General features: G+C 42.9%; 1 protein-coding gene across 1 annotated transcript in view; it reads right to left on the bottom strand.

Annotated features, from left to right (window-relative positions):
• LOC138267494 (transcription initiation factor TFIID subunit 4-like) overlaps window positions 1-19,899 on the bottom strand; it is a 1,241,721-nt gene that overhangs the window by 493,282 nt on the left and 728,540 nt on the right. The window contains exon 13 of the mRNA XM_069216487.1: window positions 14,321-14,377. Within this exon, the coding sequence (XP_069072588.1) occupies window positions 14,321-14,377 (57 nt within the window). The remainder of the gene's footprint in view (window positions 1-14,320; window positions 14,378-19,899) is intronic.

The following is a 19,899-nucleotide window of genomic DNA, read 5'->3' as shown; positions in this document are numbered from 1 at the left end:
GATAAGCCCAAAACTGCACCGTGTCCATCAAGCTCCATTGAAAGGGAGCGTCTGAGAGAGAGTCAGGTGTGACTTTGTCATGTTTATAGTAAAGCCCATCCAATAAAGGAGGTTTGCCATAGTCTGACCCTGTGGCCTACCTTGAACTGCAGATAACACCAGTGGGCAGGCAGGATGGGGATGTGAAAATACACATCCTGCAAGTCCCATGCTACCAGCCAGTCTCCTTTGTCTAGGGCAGAAAAGACCAGAGCCAAAGTGAGCATCTTCAATTTCTCCTTTCGGAGGAAGAGATTTACCGTTCGAAGGTCTAGAATAGGGTGAAAACCCTTGCTCTTTTTGGGTATCAGACAGTAGCAGGAATACCAACCACTGCCTATTTCTGATATCTGAACTCTTTCTATAGCCCCCTTGGCCAGGAGAGCTGTAACGTCCTCACAGAGCAAGGTCCAATAATTCTCCGCCAGCCATTCCTGAGATGGCGTTATAGGAGGAGGGAAAAATTTGAAAGGGAGGAAGTAGCCCCTCCGAATGATCCACAAGGCCCATGTGGCCAATGTTATAGACTGGCAGTGGAGGAGATAATGTTGGCTTCTCCCCTCCAACCGGGCACCCATGGTCTTGCAGAACCAAACTAGGAGCGCTTAGAGGCTGCAGCTGTTGGGGGTTGGTGGCGGATGACTTCTGGCTACAGGACCCAGGGGATCAGAATGCACCGGGTCCATGTCCTCGCACAGCTTGGGAAGCTTGCGCAGGATGGTGGCTGGCATAGGGTTGCCATGGTAGCACGCCCCTTCCGTAGCCACGAAAGGGGAAAAGGCAGACTGGAGGCACGTTGTCACGGAGAGGCCCAAGGACTTGCCGTAGCACGTGAGTCTCGAAGAATCCAGCACAAATTTGCTTTCTCTCCAAAGAGACAAGTCCTGTCGAAGGGCATGTCCATGAGGTTTACCTCGACGTCCCCCGAAAGGCCGGATGTTCCCAGCCAGGCATGGCGCCGCAAGGCCACCATCAACGAAACCATTCTGCCCAGCGAATCAGTTGTATCCAAACCTCACCTAATAGTGAACTTCACTGCACCTCTCTCATCTTTCACTGCTTGGGAGACATGTGGCTGCACTTGATCAACTGTATCCTACAAGGCATGGGAGTAACATTCCAACAGGCATGCGGTGTTCACCGACCGCAATGCTAGGCTGGCGGAAGTACATTTTTTCTTGCCTAACCTATCCAGCCTCTTGGATTCACTGCCCAGGGGAGCGGTAGGGAATGCATCATGGGAAGTTGGGGTTTGGAACACCAAGCTCTCAGGGGCGGGGTAGCCTGTGATGATAGCATTCATCCAACTCATATGAATCATAACAACATTGCACAATGCCTTCAGCCAAGCATACTGCAGACTGGCTGTGGTAGGTCCTGAGCCACCCCCCTGCCTGCTCAAACTAGTTGCACACAGCCTTTGAACATGCACATCAGGCTCTGGATCCAGGTTGGGTGAGGAAACTACGATCACCCAGGGCAGGGCGATGCCAGCGGGCAATTGTCTTGTTTACAGGAGCCCCTGTACTAGGCTTGGACCAAGAGCCCAGCAGGACATCAGTCAGTACTTCATTAAAGGGCAATAGGGGTTCGGACAAGGATGTCCCAGGCTAAAGCACTTCCGCCAAGTGGTTAGTCCTGGCCGCCACAAAGGGAAGCTCAAGGTCAAGGACCTATGTTGCCCTCTTCATCACCATTGCATACAAAGCTCCCTCCTGCATAGCCACAGTAGGTTGAGAGAGCATGCCAGTATCTGGGGAAGTGTCCAGTCCACTGGCATCTCCTAGTTCCTCATACTAGTCCAATGAAGTATGGGTCTCTAACTGGTATTCTAAAGGATCCAGTGACCCCTCCCAGTCTTCACTGATGCTTGGCTACTCCAGAAAATGCTCAGGCAACAGCCTAGGACCAATAGGCTCTGCCAGCGTTGAGTCATCGGAGATTAGAATGGGGCTGTCACCAACGGTGCCAAGAGCATCGGCCGTGGGATCAGCACCAGAGAAGATAGCAATGACACTACTGGCACCAATCCGAGATCAGATCCATGAGACTCCATCGCAGCCGAGGCTGGAGCCTGTCGCACAGATCCTGATGGGGCCTCCTCTGAACCCCATGGGGCCTAAAGGCACTCCAGAGGGGTCAGCCGGAACGAATAACAAGCGCATGGCCTCGTAGAAGTCTTTCAACAGAGAGGTGGTTGCTCCAGCTCCCGGAAATGGGGTGCCAGTGTGGAGATGGAAACAGCTCCGCAGAACCATGCCTGGTACGCTGATGTACCTCACTTGTCACGTCTAGTGTGCAGAAAAGGACTTGGGGCTCCTGGAGCGGTCACGAGACCTTCTCGATCGGGACCAAGAACTTCTAGGTGTCACACTAGTTGGCGTCGACTGCCAGGCCACAAGCAGCTTTAGGGACAGCTCCTTCAAAGCTTTCAGCACCATAGCCGGCAGTCTGAGCACAAATGAGTTGTGGTCACACTTGAGACATCATAAGCACACCAAGTGGTGGTTTCCTACCGTCATGGCGTAGTGACAAGCGTCTCACAGCTTGAAACCTGCCTTCCTGGAGGACATCTTTTGACACACTATCAAAAATTGTCGACAAAAGGTAAAAAATAAATAAAGAAAATGTCAAAAAGCTCTTCTCCTGATCAGTGCTAACTGGCCCGGAATGAAAAGAACTGACGTTCACGTGCGTGGGTGGTGCCTACATAGGTGACCGCGATGTTACTTCTGGTCCCAATGATGCCGCAGACACCACGCGGAGCTAAGCAAAGCCAACCAACAGCGCACAAGGGTACTGCTCACACAAAAGTTTCTGCATCCAGTCTGACACCTGGGGATATTCAAAGGTAAAAAAAACTGCAGCTAGAAGTCAAGTCAATACTTTATTTGATTTTATAAAATAAAATCATTCAAGTAGCATCAACAAATGTCATAAAATAAGCCTCAACACAGTTCTACATGTAAAAATTACAGTAAATTTACTCAGCAGAACTGGCGCAAAAAATAGCTGCAGAGAACGGGACCGTACAATCATTTTCTATCGGGCAGCACTAAGTACCCCCATAAGAAACTTTGATACATAAAAACAAACTTTATTTGTTGCTAAACATTGTAAACAGGAAAAAGCAGGCCTGGCCTGATAGAAGTACTGGGTTAAAACAAGTTGTTTTAAAAACTTGTGCCGAAGAAAATTATAGAAAGGGCATATCAACACAATGTGTAAAGTATCATATTTAGAGATGGAATCACAAGTGCATGAAGGTGGTTCAGAATACTTGTGCCCGGCGCCTCAGGATGATCCAACTGATGAAACAAACCTAACCTGAAATAAGTAAGTGAACAATGCTGATGAATGGTCATTTCAAGGAGTAGGAATGCCTCTATACCGGGAACAGTTTTTACCATGGCAAATTTGTGAAATAATAGCTTTGCCAGAGTTGAAGTTTCCATCTCAGCTGCCACCCTATGGGAAAAGGTCTCTTTCAACCAGGTACCATCTTGCTTGATGATGCTCTGAGGGTTTAGAAATAACTCCGGTCTCCCAAGAGCTCTTGAATTTCTCCTTGATATAAACCAACTGTGGTATATTACACATATTATCTAGCTTCATACAATCTAGGATAACTAGCCTATTAGGGATCAGTTCTTCTTTCAGTCAGATAGCACACCACAATAGAAAAGATCGCAGCCAGATATAATCCACTATGTAACTCTTTCAGAGCTCTTTATGTGATATCTCAGTGGGGGAACTTTGACAGACTCTTAGGAAACCAGTGAAGAATTTCTTCCGGTTCACCCCAATAGAATCTAAATTCATGTAATTCCATATCTCGCTACCAAAAGGTGAAATTGGTATACACTTGGCTTTATAGATCTCCAACATGGCTCTCAGGGGCTTTTGACCCAAGCGAGAAGTAAAGTCACTTACACCAGCGCAAGCCGTTTAAAGTTCCAATATTCTTATTCATCAGGGGTTGCCAGCTGAGTCTAGAATCTATAAGGATTCCTAAATGTGACATTTTCTACTTTGCTTTAGGTCTGACCTTGAACTGAAAAGGTAACACTTTTCATATTTTTGGGCCTCAAATCCATCACAACTATTTTTAAAATTGTCGAGTAAATCCAAACTGGCCATAAAGCTGACAAAAAGATGCAAGAGTTATTTCAAAGGTTTGGCAGTATAGGCAATTAAAACAGCATATAAAAAAGGCGGGAGAGACCTGCCCCCGGCTTTAGGTGCATCGATGCCTAGTTCCAGAAGTACATTCTCCGGCGAGGACAAGCGCAGGCTGATCCACCACATTATCCTCAAAGAAACAGTGGTTAATCACTTTCCAAAACAATGCACTATCTTTCTGACTGATGGCAAGGAGTAGATCTTCCCACAGTTATTTATTTAACTCCAGCTTCCTGTGCTTCACTGCAGCTCTGTACACAGCGCTACACTCTCAGCTCCCCACAAACCAGAGTTTTTTTTTTAGTGCAGATAATAGTGCCTTTCAGGCATGCGTGCAACTATTCTATTATTAAGAAATCGCCAAGGCGTCAGAAAATCAGACGTAGCTGGCCTTAAGAGGGCTTTGTTAATATAAAAACATATCTTGTCATAAAGCCAGCAATATATTCTGGTGGGAGGCCTCTGGGTTCAAACAAGTTTGAAATTCCAAGGGATAGGACATGATAAACTTCTCAGGAATAATTTTACACCTCTACATTCTGCACCCCTGGTCTGTTAACTTGACGTGGGATTTAAAAAGATGAAAAAATGCCAATGACTCAAATTTCCAGTGGAAGCTAGCAAAAAGAGGGTTGTGATCACTGACATTGTTCCAGCTCTCTAAAACTAAAATAAAATATGTTAGCAGACCTTCAGATACATACATATAATCAATGTGAGATCCACACTCATGACCTTTAAAGGTGGGGGCATTTTGGCCTGCTAATAAACTCTCCAGGCTCAAAAGTTTAACCAAATTATATTCCCCCAACAGTTAATTCATCACATCCCCTTGTGAAGTGTGTTTAAGATGGACTTGACTTTAGAAGTCCCCCACCTCTTGCCCATCTCCCTTATATAGCTAACAACCTTTGCAGGGGTGCAGATTAAAACCACAAAGGCTCAGCATAACTGTATGATTACTCGGACTGCTGAAATAATAAGCGTCCAGAAAAGAACTAAGTGATAACATCACGTCCTCAGATTTTTTCCATGGTCCGCATTATAGACATTGATTCATAAATTCCTGATATTTAAGGACAGAAGCACCCCAAGAAAGTGAGGAGCGCTAACTACAATCTTTTCTACACTGAGTGCTAAATCTACTTTAACCAGAGTTACCAAACCCCGCAAGCCGTCCCACTAGACAAGGGTGACCCACTCATTGGAAAGGAAAAATAACCGTCCTTACCCACCTCGTATGTCCCAAGTCTCCTGAAAAACTTTCATATTTGTAGTGGTTAAGGGACTTCATTCAATCAGGGTCAACAAATTATCCCTGCAGGCCTACACTATTCAAGGACATAACTTAAAGAGCCCTGGAAGCGGCAGATGCAGTGGAAGGGACCCTAGGATTAAAATCCCTTCCTAGTCAGTCTTGGTCATTCAGCTCGATAAGGGGTTCAAATCGATTAGACAGGGTGCGATTCGGGCCAGCATACCAGCATGGGTTCCAACAATTCTATCAGGGGCACTGTGGAAGTCTTAAAAAAGAGCCTCCTTAGGGTGCCGCCTCAGGTGAGTAGGTTTATAAAAATAACCCAGGGGTAAGACTGTGATGCCGCCAGGGGTTACTAGGCTAGGCCCAAGTTTGCCTAGCAGACAAACGCCCCTAAGATTGTTACAGAAATTAAGAACAATACAATCCACTCCTATAGATTTGCTATTGCAGCCTATCCAGCCCACCCTGCACACCATAATTATTTCATCTTCTAACTTTGATCTAATATCGGGGGGGTACCTTTCCTGCAAGTCAATGAAAGGCCTTATTTTTGATTTGCTGGTAATCTTCTTTTGCAGGTTGTACCGCTGGTGGGAGGTTGGCCAAGGTCAGGACATACGAGGTACAGGCAGAGGGAAGATGCAAAATAGCAGGAGGGGCCCCCATTTGAGCTATCCAAAGAGATGGACGATCCCTCTGTACTGGATTAGGGACCAACCTCCTGTGTTTTCATTATTTATTACTGGAAGAATGTTTCAAGGGTGATCTAGATTAAGACCTTAGACATCAACGACTTCACACCTTGTCCTTAACCCATAGAGTTTTGCCTCCCTCTCTGTGCATGCTCTGACAGGATTCGCAGGATCATCAGTCGTGGTTTAAACCAAGGCACCAAAGGAGGCTAGAGTGGGTTTCAGTAAAGGACATCTGTTCCTCGCAGACCCTACAAGGCTTAAAGCCTAATCATTTTGTTGGAGACATGGCACTGCACGAAAAACATTTCTTGTGAGCAAAACTCAACCCTATACAGCGAGCTCTGGATCCACGTCAAATGCATGGAAAAAGGGAACCTACGTCACCATGTGGGATTGGGCTATATGGTTTTAATTACATCGCCTGCAGCCACTTCCCGAAGCTAGCATACCTTACTGGCGTTGAGAGAGCTTTGACGTTTCTGCGTCTAGTCTGGTGTATGGGATTATTCGACAAGTGAGGAATTTGCTAGCCTAAGTATCCATCAAACATATTCAATCAGATATCGTAGGTTTAGTCATGTGAACTTGATGCGATTTCAGTTTTGTGTTTTCCGCTACATAAAGGCAGCGAAAAGATAATACAATGAGTTTGAGACTAAATGTTTAACCACTCATACTACAACTGAAATCAAACAGCAACAAACACTAAGGCTCCTGGGGACTGTTTAGGGCATAGAGTCCCACATGCAGAGTACATGAAAGAGAAGAGTTCTGTAGATGAAATTTATTTTTAAATGCTGGTTTATCCAGTATTCACAGACATCGACTGTGACTGTTCATTCCACTGTACAATCTGGTCATTAAATACTTTCCTTTGTCTGATCACTGAATAAATGCTTAAATGTGCAAAAATCATGATTGCCTTTTAGGAGTTGCAAAAGAATAGGGCATTATAAATACAGCCATTCAAACTTAACCTTTGCCATACAGAAGGCCTGCATAGGAAACATGTTTGCTATTTAAGGCCCAGTGCCAGAACATATTAAAAACTCAATGATCTACTTAAAAAACTTAAAATTACACCTTGTACCCTACATGACCAGGTTGATTCATTCGGATCAGACCGGATTCATTCCTCGCCGTAGTACGGCAATAAACATTAGACGCTTAAATTGCATCCTTCACCATCAATACCCAGATTTGCAAAAGGCAGGGACTATAGCAGTTGACATAGAGAAAGCCTTCGATAGTCTTAGATGGGACTATTTATATCAAGTGATGGAACAGATGGTCTTAGGACAGGGTTTTATCAGGTGGACCAAATGAATATACACGAATCCAACGCCCTGTGTCTGGACAGGTCGTACGATATCAGAGCCTTATGCGGTGGGCAGGGGGACCAGACAAGGCTGCCCTCTCTCTCCCCTATTATTTGCCATAGCAATAGAGCCTCTGGTACAAGTTGCAGGAACGGGTGACTACTTTAGGTGTTAAGTGTTGAGAATCGAACTCACAGAATAGCGCTATATGCAGATGACATGGTACTCTTCTTACAAAATGCGGAAGCAGAACTGGCAGGTGCGATGGAACTGCTAGGAAGGTTCGGTGACATCTCTGGGCTCCGTATAAGCTGGCAGAAATCCCATATCTTCCAGCTACAGAAAGGCGCTCCCCCGGTGGAGAACACACGGGGTCTCATGTGGGTGGCCTCCACTTTTCATTACCTAGTGGTACAAATATACCACGAGCCTGAGGATCTACTAGAGGGCAATGTGTGTCAGACGATTCGTAAGTTAAAAGCGGATGTCCTGTTCTGGAATACACTTCCATTGTCGGTGGTGGGGCGGAGTGCACTGATTAAAATGGTGGCCCTGCCCAGATAAACATACTATTTTACAACTCTACCACTAATTCTCTCTCGCACCCTATTTCGGGAAATTAAATCCATAATGATCGGCTTCATCTGGGGTGCGGGCAGGTGAAGAGTGGCCCTGGGTAAACTCCAGCGGCCCACCGAAGAGGGCAGGAGGTGGCCCCTGATATGGCACTATATTATCTGGCGTGCCAGATACAATGGCTCGCACGGGAAATGCACACGGCAACATCACTTCCAGGAGGGGGGCGTCACTTGGAGAATTCCAGAAATGGCCTGCTCTGGATCCTGCTAAACCCCACAGGGAACCACCCTATGAGCCCACCGGACATGCACACACTGCGCAACTGTTGGCTACAAAGTTTACAGTGCACTACAACCGCCTTGCCTTATGCACTGGAAATACCCATTATTGGGCTCTCCACACTTGCAGGAGGCCAGGCTCTAGCGGGAATTTGGCGATTTGTGGAGTACAATGTTTCTACAGTGGGGGATCTGTATAGAAATTGGGAGCTCTTGTCTTTTGAAGCCCTTATTGACAATCTTGACCTCCCCAGGGCTGTTTCTAATACACAGATCACTGATAACTATCATACAACATTGGAAACAAGGGGAGGTGGAACCACCTACACATGCAGGATGTCAGGCTATGTGCACTATTGGTGGAGAGGGGAGGGCTGTATCCACTCTATATAAAGTGCTGAGAAAGGACACATTGCTCCCACTGGACACTTTAAGACCAACATGGGGGGAGACATTGGAACAACTATAGATGAGAATCATTGGACCAGAATCACATTACATATCTACACTGTGTCTAGAAATGCTCGCTTCAAGCTGAACAGTTTCTATGTGTACCATAGGGCATATCTCACATAAAATGTTAGAAGCAGTGAATGGTGGGTGTTCCCGTTGCACTGAACAGGAGGCAGGCCTCATGCACATGTTGTGGGATTGCCCACAAAATAGGCACTATTGGGAGGGAGTGTTCTGAAACATTGCAGAGGTGACGGAGAGAAGCCTGCCAGTCTCACCAATGGTGGCTTTACTGGGAGACTTTCCCTGCCCCAATGCCAAAAACGTCAGACATAAATACATAGACCTGCCTGCCTTACTTCTAGCAAAGAGAGAAATCACCCTACACTGGAAGGGTCAAGTGGGCCCACACTGGGATAGATGGAGGGATACACTGTTAAGATGGGTGGAAGCGGAAGGAAGGACCTTACATCTGGAAGCGGCGAGAGGCTGCAGCCCAATAGAGACAGCTAGAACATGGGACCGTCTGATAGTCTGCCTAAAAGAGCCAGAAACTAGATCACTAAACTCATCCACAACACCAACAGGGCTCAATGAAGAAGGGGATCAAGAACAAGATTACACTGCGGAATTCCGACACCCAAGTCCACACTACGGTCCGGAAGTCCTAACACTTCGACAACGGGGATGTAAGGAAGGAGGGGTGTGTACTAGGGTTGGAGGGACCGGAGGGATGTAAAATCATCACAAAGTCACTTGTGTATGTTTTGTTGAAAAAACAATAAAAATATGTTTTTAAAAAAACAACAAAAAAAACGTAAAATTCATATCAGGCGAAACCCAGTTTACCTCACATAAATGTGCATGTTAGAGAGGCAGTGCATGCCTTATAGATATCAATATCGCTTTTGGCATTAATCTAGTCCAAAACTTAAACAGAATGGCTATAACATAAATTAATTATGTTATGTGACATTGATTTAAGGGTAAACTGAAACAGAGTCTAGTTATGACATGATGAAATGCTGAGTGGAAGACAGAGTGAAGAACTGCTCAAGATGCAACATCAATGGGTGGTGTATGTAATTTGGCTGTGCAACATATTTTAATGTTGGCCATTTTGATGCACTATCAACAAACCTGATAAACTGGCACTGTTGGCAGTAAAATGACACAAACAAGATGAAGTCATGACAGCATGAAAATAAAAATGCAAGGCATTGACTGTCCTTATTTGGAATGTGCATGATATACACTAAAAGAATATGGGCGAGTATGCATTCAGTTTCACAAATATAGTTATAACAACCAACCAATAATTCATTTTGCATAACTGACAACAAAATAAATCAATCATTTGGTTTAGTTTTGTACTAACAACAACAGATCTGAAATCTCCTTAGGTACACTTCTGACGACAAACGTGGTATGTGCCAGAGTTCTTTAAATTGTTGCTCACTCAAATACTACAAATTCACCAAAACAAACATCTTCAACATAGAAGTCTATTTACTTCAGTGTAGCATTTTCTCATGCAGTTTGCGATTCGATGGCCGGTGGACTGGCAGTTGGTTAATACAGAGAACCTGTTTCAATGTAATGAGATACTGAAAAGTTACTTTTGGGGAAAGTTGTTCACGTTTGGCTCTATGCATGCATTATAAAGGCAGCCCCAGGAATATAAACAGAACAAAGGTAAGCTCCCAAGGAGAAACGTTTTCTTCCTGTTGAAGGAAAATTCTTCCAAATCATTAACCACTCGACTACTAAAGAAAGTGGTCTGAGGGTTACTCTTTCTATAGGCAGTGATAGATGCAGCAGGAATCATCACGCCTGACTTGCCCTAGTGTAATGATGTCACTTCAGTAGATCAATGGATCTCGTTACACCAAAAGCAGAACCTTTTCCACTTCAAGGCATAAAGGCATAAGCTAACTTGGTGGACAGTTTTGTTGTTTCTTCAAGAATGGGGCGTACACCTTGGTGGAAGGGTTAAAGATTCAGAATCGTACAATTCAGGAGTTAGTCTGTCAAGTTCAACAACAGTAAGTTGTCATGAATGCTTCTGCCCTACAATCAAACAAGTCTTAGCAGTCTCCTGTGTGTTTGTTCTTTATGGCAAACGTCTACTGGTGTACCTACTAGAATCATTCTGGTTTTGGCCATTTTCATTTTGAAGATCACCACTAATATGAGAGGGATCTTTGGGAGGACAGAAAGAAATGTCTTTGAAAAACTTATCAAAAGAGCATTCCTGTTCAAGCCTACCTAAGGTGATGCAACATTTTGGCGTTTTGTTGTATCTGCCATTGTGAATATGTCTATCTGCTTTTCCATCACAAATTACTAAGACATGTTTGACAATATTGTCGCACAGAACCCCCTTGTAGCTCGTTGAGATATTCGTCTTCAGTATCTGCTTGCTGATTTTCCATACCAAGAAGGTGGTTTGGTCTTATAGAAATGTTCATTAAAATGTTGTATAGTTTGAACCTACTTCAAGTGGACTCTTGGCCACCATCTTCACTGTATATTCAGGTAGTACATGGCCATCAAGCTGTCCCTCTAGATGAAAACCTTTTTATTTGTTATGGAGGGTCTGAAGGATTTCAAGGTGAGGTGCACTTTCACAGTGGTATAATACAAAACTGATTTTAAGACAGCGTACCTTCAGTCTGCAGTTAGCTTCCCATTTTAATAAGGGATGTCCCTATCACGACTGTCCATAAGGAAGGATTCTGTTGTAAAAGCAATCCTTCCAATAGATTTCTGCCTTTTCTCTATCAGGGGAATAACTGCAGATCTGCCACCAGCAGTGCCAATCAGTCTTCTCAATTACCCGGAGACTGGTTCCACATGCCCTCTTAGCACTACTGTAGAAATCTTACACATATCACTATGTTGGGTACAGAGTGCATACATATGCAGGGTGCCATCAACCAGAGCTAATATGCTATCTGTTGAGTCATTGGATATTACTTGGTATGTTACATTTGAAACTGGGTAGATGCCAGTCTTTTCTATCTCCAAATGGTACCTCTGTTGTATTGGGGTGACTATGGACTTGTCACAGCTGACATGTAAATATTTGTTTTTATGCAGCTTTTCGTGGTGCACTTTTCTAAATGCTCTTAGTAACATACTGTGTTACAATTACTCAATGTAAATTAATTTGCCAGCATCATGTGGGTGAGGGGTTCAGCCGACCTTATCAGGAATTAGACTTGAGACCTGCATGAAACATTTTGCTGGATTTAACGTGAAGCCCCATAGTTTGCAGTCTAGCTGTTTTGATAGACATCATTTTGTACATTTGTTTTCAAGAGTCAGTTGTCCTGATAGGTAAAGAAAAAAAATAACCTGTCTGCTTGGTGTGTGGCCACCAATGTCATGCATTAGTAAAAGTCTTTTACTGTAGATCTGAGGTGGAAATGCAGGGCCTTGAATGGGACGTGTTCTCTCTGTACAATGATTCTCAGTAACTGTCTGTGCCATAAAGGTTTTATTGGTTATGCAGATCTTTCAGCAAACCCCGAAATATTTACACCTATTTTTAAGGAATGACTAGAATATGGCAACAGTCTCTGTCAGACAACTACTTCTGTTTATGAGGTTGAATTTCTTCTTTGTTAAGCAGTGCAGAGAAAGGCAGTTTTTACCCCAGAGTTAATTTTTTCTTAAATTGAAGCTCCACTTACAATTTCTGGATTGAAAGTCTTGGAATGCTTTGGCTCAATGAGTGTAGTTTTTTTCTTTCCACCTCCCAAAGGAACCTTCTAAAATTGGCTGAATCCTAATAGATATAGGCTGGGAATCTGCAAAGTCCCATAACATAACCTTTAAGCGTGTTTACCATGAGAACAGCATCTTCCGAGGTGTGACAACGTTCACAGTAGTCCAGGTGGTGTAAACAAAGAGGACACTATAGCATGGGGTCCCTAGGTCAGCCCTCCAGAGATGTCAAGAGTGGCCTGCTTACCATGGGTAATCATCTTTACCACAAATACTATAGCTCTAACATCATCAATATTAAGCTGGTGTGAGCTTTACTTGGTGGGTGTCACTATCAAACGCTGCCTAGCTTGATGGTCATTTGAATGTTGAACCACAGACTCTTATGAAGAAAAGTTAACAGAAATACCTCCACAAACGTTGTATTTTAATGGTATATCATAACAACTAGATTCTAATGTCACAAAAATAAGAATTTCCAAAAATAAACAAGATATGTCCTATTGTTACTTTTGCGGGTGGTTGTGAAAAAGAAATATGGACATTTTCACACAAGCTCACACAATCAGAGAAGGCACTAACTTAATGAGAGGTCTGGCATTGCATGATGGCATGGGAAAATAATGTAATATTAATTTTACCACTGGAACCTGATGCTGCAGGATCACGTACAAGAAATCACATTCTATGGCTCAGTATAGGTAGTAACTGACCCCAAAATCTGTGAAGTTACCATCTGACAAACCAGTCCAGAGCAATAAGGAATGAGATCTTAAAGAATGTATTATGCTTTGAGTGACTTCCTTTCCAAAGCATTGTAACAATCCTTTTTAAATGCAACTGTTCAAATTGGAGTGATGAAGGAAGAAATAACTTTTTTGTTTATCTGACTGCAAGGCCTTCACTATCTTTTATCATTAAAGCACTTATCACAATTTTATAAAGCTTTCGTGTTCACTTTGGATTTTGTAGAATCTCTTTTTCTTAAGCCTCTTGTTAATTCTTTTATGTTTGTACTGTTACATACTGAATATATATTTTCAGTTAGAATGCATGAAGGCGTTTTGTCACTATGCAAAACGTTCTGACGCCTGTGAGGGAGGCACTCTATGCGAAACATAAAACCGCGCACTAAATAAACAAATTATGTTCTCGTAACCAACCATGTCTCGAGAAACCACGCTTTGGAATTGAGATGCTCTAATATTAAATTAAATGTCTCATTGTTTAACTTAGCATACAGGTAATAATAGCATCAATCATAAAACGGTCGCTTGCACATATTTAGTATTATGTACTGCAAAAGAATAGTCAGTCTACAAATGGAAAAACTGCGCTGAATTTAATTAATAAAATGCAAACATCGTTGAGTATCCCGCAATAAAATGCAGGATTTACATTTTTATATGTGCTCGAAATTATTTTTAATGTTTAAAACAAAGAATTGAAAATAATGTAATCTGCGTGTCTTTTAAGTAAGTGTTTGAAACACACTGAAATGGAGTTAATATTAATTTCCCCAAAATGTCTTCCTTTTCCAATAACATCACAGCAATAAGTATGTGTAAAAGAAATGGAAATGGCATTAAATGCAGGAAAACAAGTTCTCCTTAGGGTTGCAATGCGGAAATGTATTAGACCATGTAATAATGGAAGGTAAAACAAATGCGCCCAAAAAAGTTTTGTCAGACTGTTATTAACGAGATACAAAGCAGCAACGTATAAAACATTAATAGGTGAAAGCCCCGAAATGTCAGGTCCAATAAGTATAACTCCGCTTACCTCCTTTGCTTTCTGTTTCAATCTCGCTTGCTCTGGATCTTCTTGCTTTGAGCGACTCTGCACGAATAGAAAAAACACATGATTAACAAATGATTTTACGCGTTTGATCGTTTAAGTTCACACCAAGCTGAACAAAAAATAAACTGGACGAAACTGTAGCGAAAATGTAATTCATCCTTTCAAATTCTGTACTCCATACATCTCTTAGGTATGGGTCTCCAAAATATAGCCCCCCCATACAACATCACAGTTTTAAATAACAGCATTTACAACTGCCTTTTATTTATTACGTAATTTATATTGTTTATAAAAAACATTAGATAAATTAAAAAAACGGCTTGCTAATAACAGTTAATTTGACATAATGAATTCCTTAATGATAAAAAATTAACACATTTTCCTCCTCTGTCCTACAAATGTGTCCAACAGCTCAAAATCCACTTGATTCAAGATCCACGTTTCTAAAACACCCCTGTTATTTCAAGAAACACAACTGTTGTTTTTACAATAATTCTCAGGTCGAGTCAAGCTACCTGGTGTATCAGTAGAGCTATGGGTTAGAAGAATTATCTAAAAGCAAAGAAGAGAGCAGGGAATAGGGTGGAGCCACTGTTGAAGGGATGATTGCTCACTAGCCACAAAATGCAATCTATGTAAGAAAAAATGTAAAATCATAAAGGAGCCTGCGGGTAGACCTGTTCAACTCAGAAGTTCCTAAAATATGTTTCCTCAGCTGGCACCCAGATGCTACCAAGGTGTCAGCGTAAAGAAGATGCATGTCTTATCACAGAGTCTGGAATTTTATAGTACTTTAATTTGGACTACAAGAGCTGCCTCATCAAAGATACCAAATGTCCTAACAAAATTGCAAGGGTCCAGGAATAAGGTGGGATTTTGTTTGCCAGCACAGATGTGGAAAATACACAAACCTATGCTGTTGTGCATGTATGAGTGCTTAGTTCAAAATCACATCTGTGCTAAATGTAATGTCTTATTCTCTTCTACTTTCAGTAATAGTTGTAAATGTAGTTCTTTCCCAACATCTTCCTGCCTGGACTCCATTTTGCCAGCAGTCCTTAATTACTTTGTTCAGATCTACCCCCCCCTCCCCTTCTTAAAGACAGGGACCAACAACTATGCTTTGACATTGGCGATACACAATCGTATCAGCACTGCTTCAACCATTTTCGTGAGGCTGGCAAGGCTGAATGACAGTGCCAGTCGTGGCCCAGGCATTTAACAATGTAAGTGAATTAAATGTTTCTTCAAAATTTAAACATACTAAATAACCAGAGTGGGTCCAAACTTCTGAGCTCTCAAAGTGAGATTTAGCATTTCAGCCTTGACTAATTCCAGAGGAGTTTTAAACTAGGTGTACCTTCAGCACTCTCCAAAACGTTGTCATGCCTTTCCTCCTCAGGTGGCCAGCACCATCTTTAGTTCATATTCTAGACTATGAATTTGGTGATCCTCGACTAGGTTAGTTTATGTTTGAACAAATTCATAACCCACAAAAACAACAAAAGTACTCAAACATCTTGAAAAACAAATGAAATGCCTTGAGCAAACTGAGAATCTCAACCGCAGAACCTAAAATAGATGTTAAAATCTTCTGACAAGGCTATGTATGTTTTCAGCTAAATACGGCTCAACTGCAATGATTCCTTCACTTGTGGAAAAAATAAGCCATAGACAACAACAGCAATTTATGAAAGTACTCTTTCAGCTTCATCATTCTAGCAACTGAAAGCTTTTGCCACCAAGCTAAACAACAGTGTTCCTACAGTGGCGAATTCCATCTTAAATTTAAAGTGTTTTTAACTAATAAGATTGTTTCGCACTTAACAAATGACACATAGACAGAACATAAAAAATTTCAATGTGCAAACCGCAGAGGCAGCATTTTCCTATGCATCTCTGAAGAATAAGTTACTTATTTTCGGTAAGACCTTACCTGGAAGATACTACCTAGCTGCAGATTCCTTACCTTACAATTATCCACAGGATTCAGACTGAATGTGGAAATTGTTTCGTGAGCAGTAGCCCTGTGTGCCAGTTAGTTGCATTGTTCGGCTTCGCGTGGCATCATCAGCACTGGAACTGACAGGTGCAGTGTCTCTATAGGTGCCAACCAGTTGCACTGACATCAGTTTCTTTTTGCCACTTACTGTACCACAAGTGTAGAGCCACAAAGAACACTGACCACTAGTGTGTGAAGCTAGGGCCCTGAAAAAGTGAGTAACCCTACACTTGAAAATCTGTCACAGAATGGGGAGGATTGGTGGGCCGGAAAGGAATCTGTGGCTAGATAGAGTCTCTAACAGATAGGGTGCTACCGAAGATAAGGAACTTGTTCATCTAACAGAGATTTTTAACTGCAGATTCCTTACCTTAGAAGAGACACCCAAGAAATACCTCCACAGAGGTGGGTCTGCAAAACAGATTCAGACCAGGACCGAACAAGCAAAGTGCCCACCCAACAGCCCTGACTGTCCAGGCAGTAGTGCTTGGTAAAAGTGTGCAGAAAAGCCCACGTTGCAGACTGGCAGATGTCAAGGACGGACTCCCTGTGCTAATGCAGTGGTCGCTGCCTTGGCTCTGGTGGAATGAGCCCACAAGCCCTGGGGGGTGGGGGGGTGGGGGGGGCAGGGTGCTGCGCTTTTTGACCAGTGGTTAGCAGATTTTCAAAATGTGCACAATCCATCAGGTGATGGCTCATTTCCGCAGAGGTTTCCCTTTTTTTGGCTCTGATATAGCTCTCGTAGGGTTAATCAGCCACCTGGAACTCTTTTGTGTGATCAAGGTAGAACGGCCATTCTTTTTTTTTTTCTGCCTAGCTGGTGGAGTCTCTCCTCTTCTTTTGAGGGATGGGGCAGAACGTAGAAGGTAGGCAGGGTTATGCACAAGAATGACGGACCAGTTTGTCTGGGTAGATGCGAATATACAGAGGCTAGGATAACAGCACCTGTAATTCACTGACCCTCCAGGCTGATGTAATTGCCACCAGAAAGGGAGTCTTGGTGGTGAGATGTCTAAGAGGATAGTTGTGGAGTGGCTCTAAGGGAGTGCACATTACAAAGTTTAAAAGAAAGCTTAGGTGCCATTGAGGCATAACGAAGGGAACTGGTGGGAACATATGGTGAATATTTTTGCAAAACCTATTTACAAAAGGGGACTTGAAAAGGGAGGTATTGGGTTTTGCTTTAATAGGAATTAGAATGTGAAAGGTGGATGAGAATGTTTCCCAGCAAATGGACCAGCAGTTGGTAGTGTCTCTGCTGATTGGTTGCTGTAACCTGTCTTTCAAATAAAGGTTAAAAAAAGATACTTTTGTGGCGGCTGCCCCTTCTTTCCGCAGTTGGCGATGAGGACAACTCTTAGACAACTAACCAAGGCTTTTCTGTACTTCCTGTTTGGAGCGGGGGAGCAGCAGACGATGGGTGCCCTATAATTGCTGTTCCTGAGAGCTGCCCAGGAGCTATGGATCGGTGGGACACTGGCGCGTGACTACTTTTTACCCTGACAGTTACCCGCAAGCCAGCAGTTCTGGCATATGTTTGCTGCGTTTGGGGTTAATAAGATGCCTGCGTGCGCAAGTGCAACATAAAGCGTTTTCCTCTATGGCAAACCTCAAACATTCTGACTTTGGCAATGTTACGGTGTTGTGCTAGTCCCCGCATGCCGGATCAGCTGTCTAGTCCATCAGAATCATCTGTGTGCACATGAGCAAGGAGCTCTGGAGGCGAGTGAAGCTTTGCACACTGTTCACAGCAAGCAAGTAAAGTGCCCTTGTTCTCATAAGGTGCAGTTTATTTATTTTTCAAGGGAATCATCACATGCACGGTGATTCGCACACTAAGTGACTGGACTCTAACATTGCAAAACTTACAAACTAATGCCACAATACTTACTAGCAACCAATTAACGAATCTGATCACCAGACAGTGGTTTGCACACCACATCCTTAAATATAATTAGGACTTGCATACCACAGCCCTATTTCTTATAGTGAAGTGTGCACTTTTTAATGGCATAGCAATCTAAGGATCAACCTTTCACATTTATATTGTTGTTGTGTCCTAGGAGGCGTGTGTGGCTAAAGTTGACTAGCATAATGCACCAGAATATTTGTTCCTCCTCTTGCCTTTTTAATGACGCCAGGTTCTCCACAACATGAGCTGCAACAGTGGAATCCTAATTAGAGGCCATAGAAGGGGAGGTATTTTCATAGAAGAGAACATTTTCTATTTTAAGGCATTCTTTAGGTCCTGAAGGGAAAACAATTTTAAAACTACCAGCAGCCGTGATTGGCAAAGGGGATGTTTTAGATAAATACACTTCTGCTAATAGAACATTACATATGTGCTTCAAGAAAAAGAATAATGTCATAATGGAGAGGCTCAAATTTTATTCTAGATATCAATTGTCAGGGAAATCCACTGCGTTCTATGTTGGGGCTTTAACCTCTTCGCAGCCAGGCCTTTTCCCTCTCCTGTGCCAAGCCTGGTTTTTTTTGGGCTATTTAGGGCAGTTCGTGCTTACGCCCTCATAACTTTTTGTCCACATAAGCTATCCATACCAAATTTGCATCCTTTTTGTCCAACATCATAGCGATTCTAAAGGTACCCAGAGTTTGTGGGTTCCCCTGGAGGAGACCAAGAAATGTGCCAAATACAGCAATTTCTTTTTATATGAGGGGAAAAAAGGGCTGCAGGAGAAAACTTGCAGTTTTTCCCCTGAAAAAGGCACCACCAAAGGGTTGCAGTGCTAAAATCACCATCTTCCCTGCTTTCAGGAACAAGCAGACTTGAATCAGAAAACCACATTTTCAACATCATTTTGCCATTTACCTGGGACATAGGTAATTTTTGGTGCTTTCAGCCTCCTTCCAGTTAGAGCCAGAAATGGGTATGAAACCAATGCTGGATCCCGGACAGCTAAAAACCGCTGACAAGTAGATAACATTCTGAATTTAGCAAGGGGTCAGTTGTATAGATCCTCCAAGGTTTTCCTCCAGAAAGTAACAACTAAAATAAAAGAATATTGAAACTGAGGTGGAAAAAAAAGAGCCATTTCTGTCCACGTTTTCTTCTATAACTTTTTCCAGCTATGGCAGATTTTTGAAAGCAATATACCACTACGTCTGTTGGACTCTTCTGATTGCGGGGATATATAGGGCTTGTAGGTTCATCAAGAACATTAGGTACCCAGAGCCAGTAAAGGAGCTCCACCTTGCAATGGTATACAGAAATTCATTTGGTGAAATATAAAGAGTGAAAAATATGTATCAAGGAAACCTTTGTATTTCCAAAATGGGCACAACATAAGGTGTTGAGAATCAGTGGTTATTTGCTCATCACTGAATTCCGGGGTCCCCATACTAGCATGAAAGTTACAGGGCATTTCTCAAATAGACGTCTTTTTTACACACTGTCTTACGTTTGGAAGGAGAAAATGTAGAGAATACAAGGGGCAATAACACTTGTTCTTCTATTCTGTGTTCCCCCAAGTCTCTCCATAAAAATTATACCTCACTTGTGCGGGTAGGCCGAATGCCCACGACAGGAAACACAACATGG

This window comes from Pleurodeles waltl, chromosome 12 (assembly GCF_031143425.1).
Source record: "Pleurodeles waltl isolate 20211129_DDA chromosome 12, aPleWal1.hap1.20221129, whole genome shotgun sequence".
In the NCBI taxonomy this organism is placed as follows: domain Eukaryota; kingdom Metazoa; phylum Chordata; class Amphibia; order Caudata; family Salamandridae; genus Pleurodeles; species Pleurodeles waltl.
The sequence above is the reverse complement of the archived record's forward strand: the minus strand, read 5'-3'. Positions and strand labels throughout refer to the sequence as shown.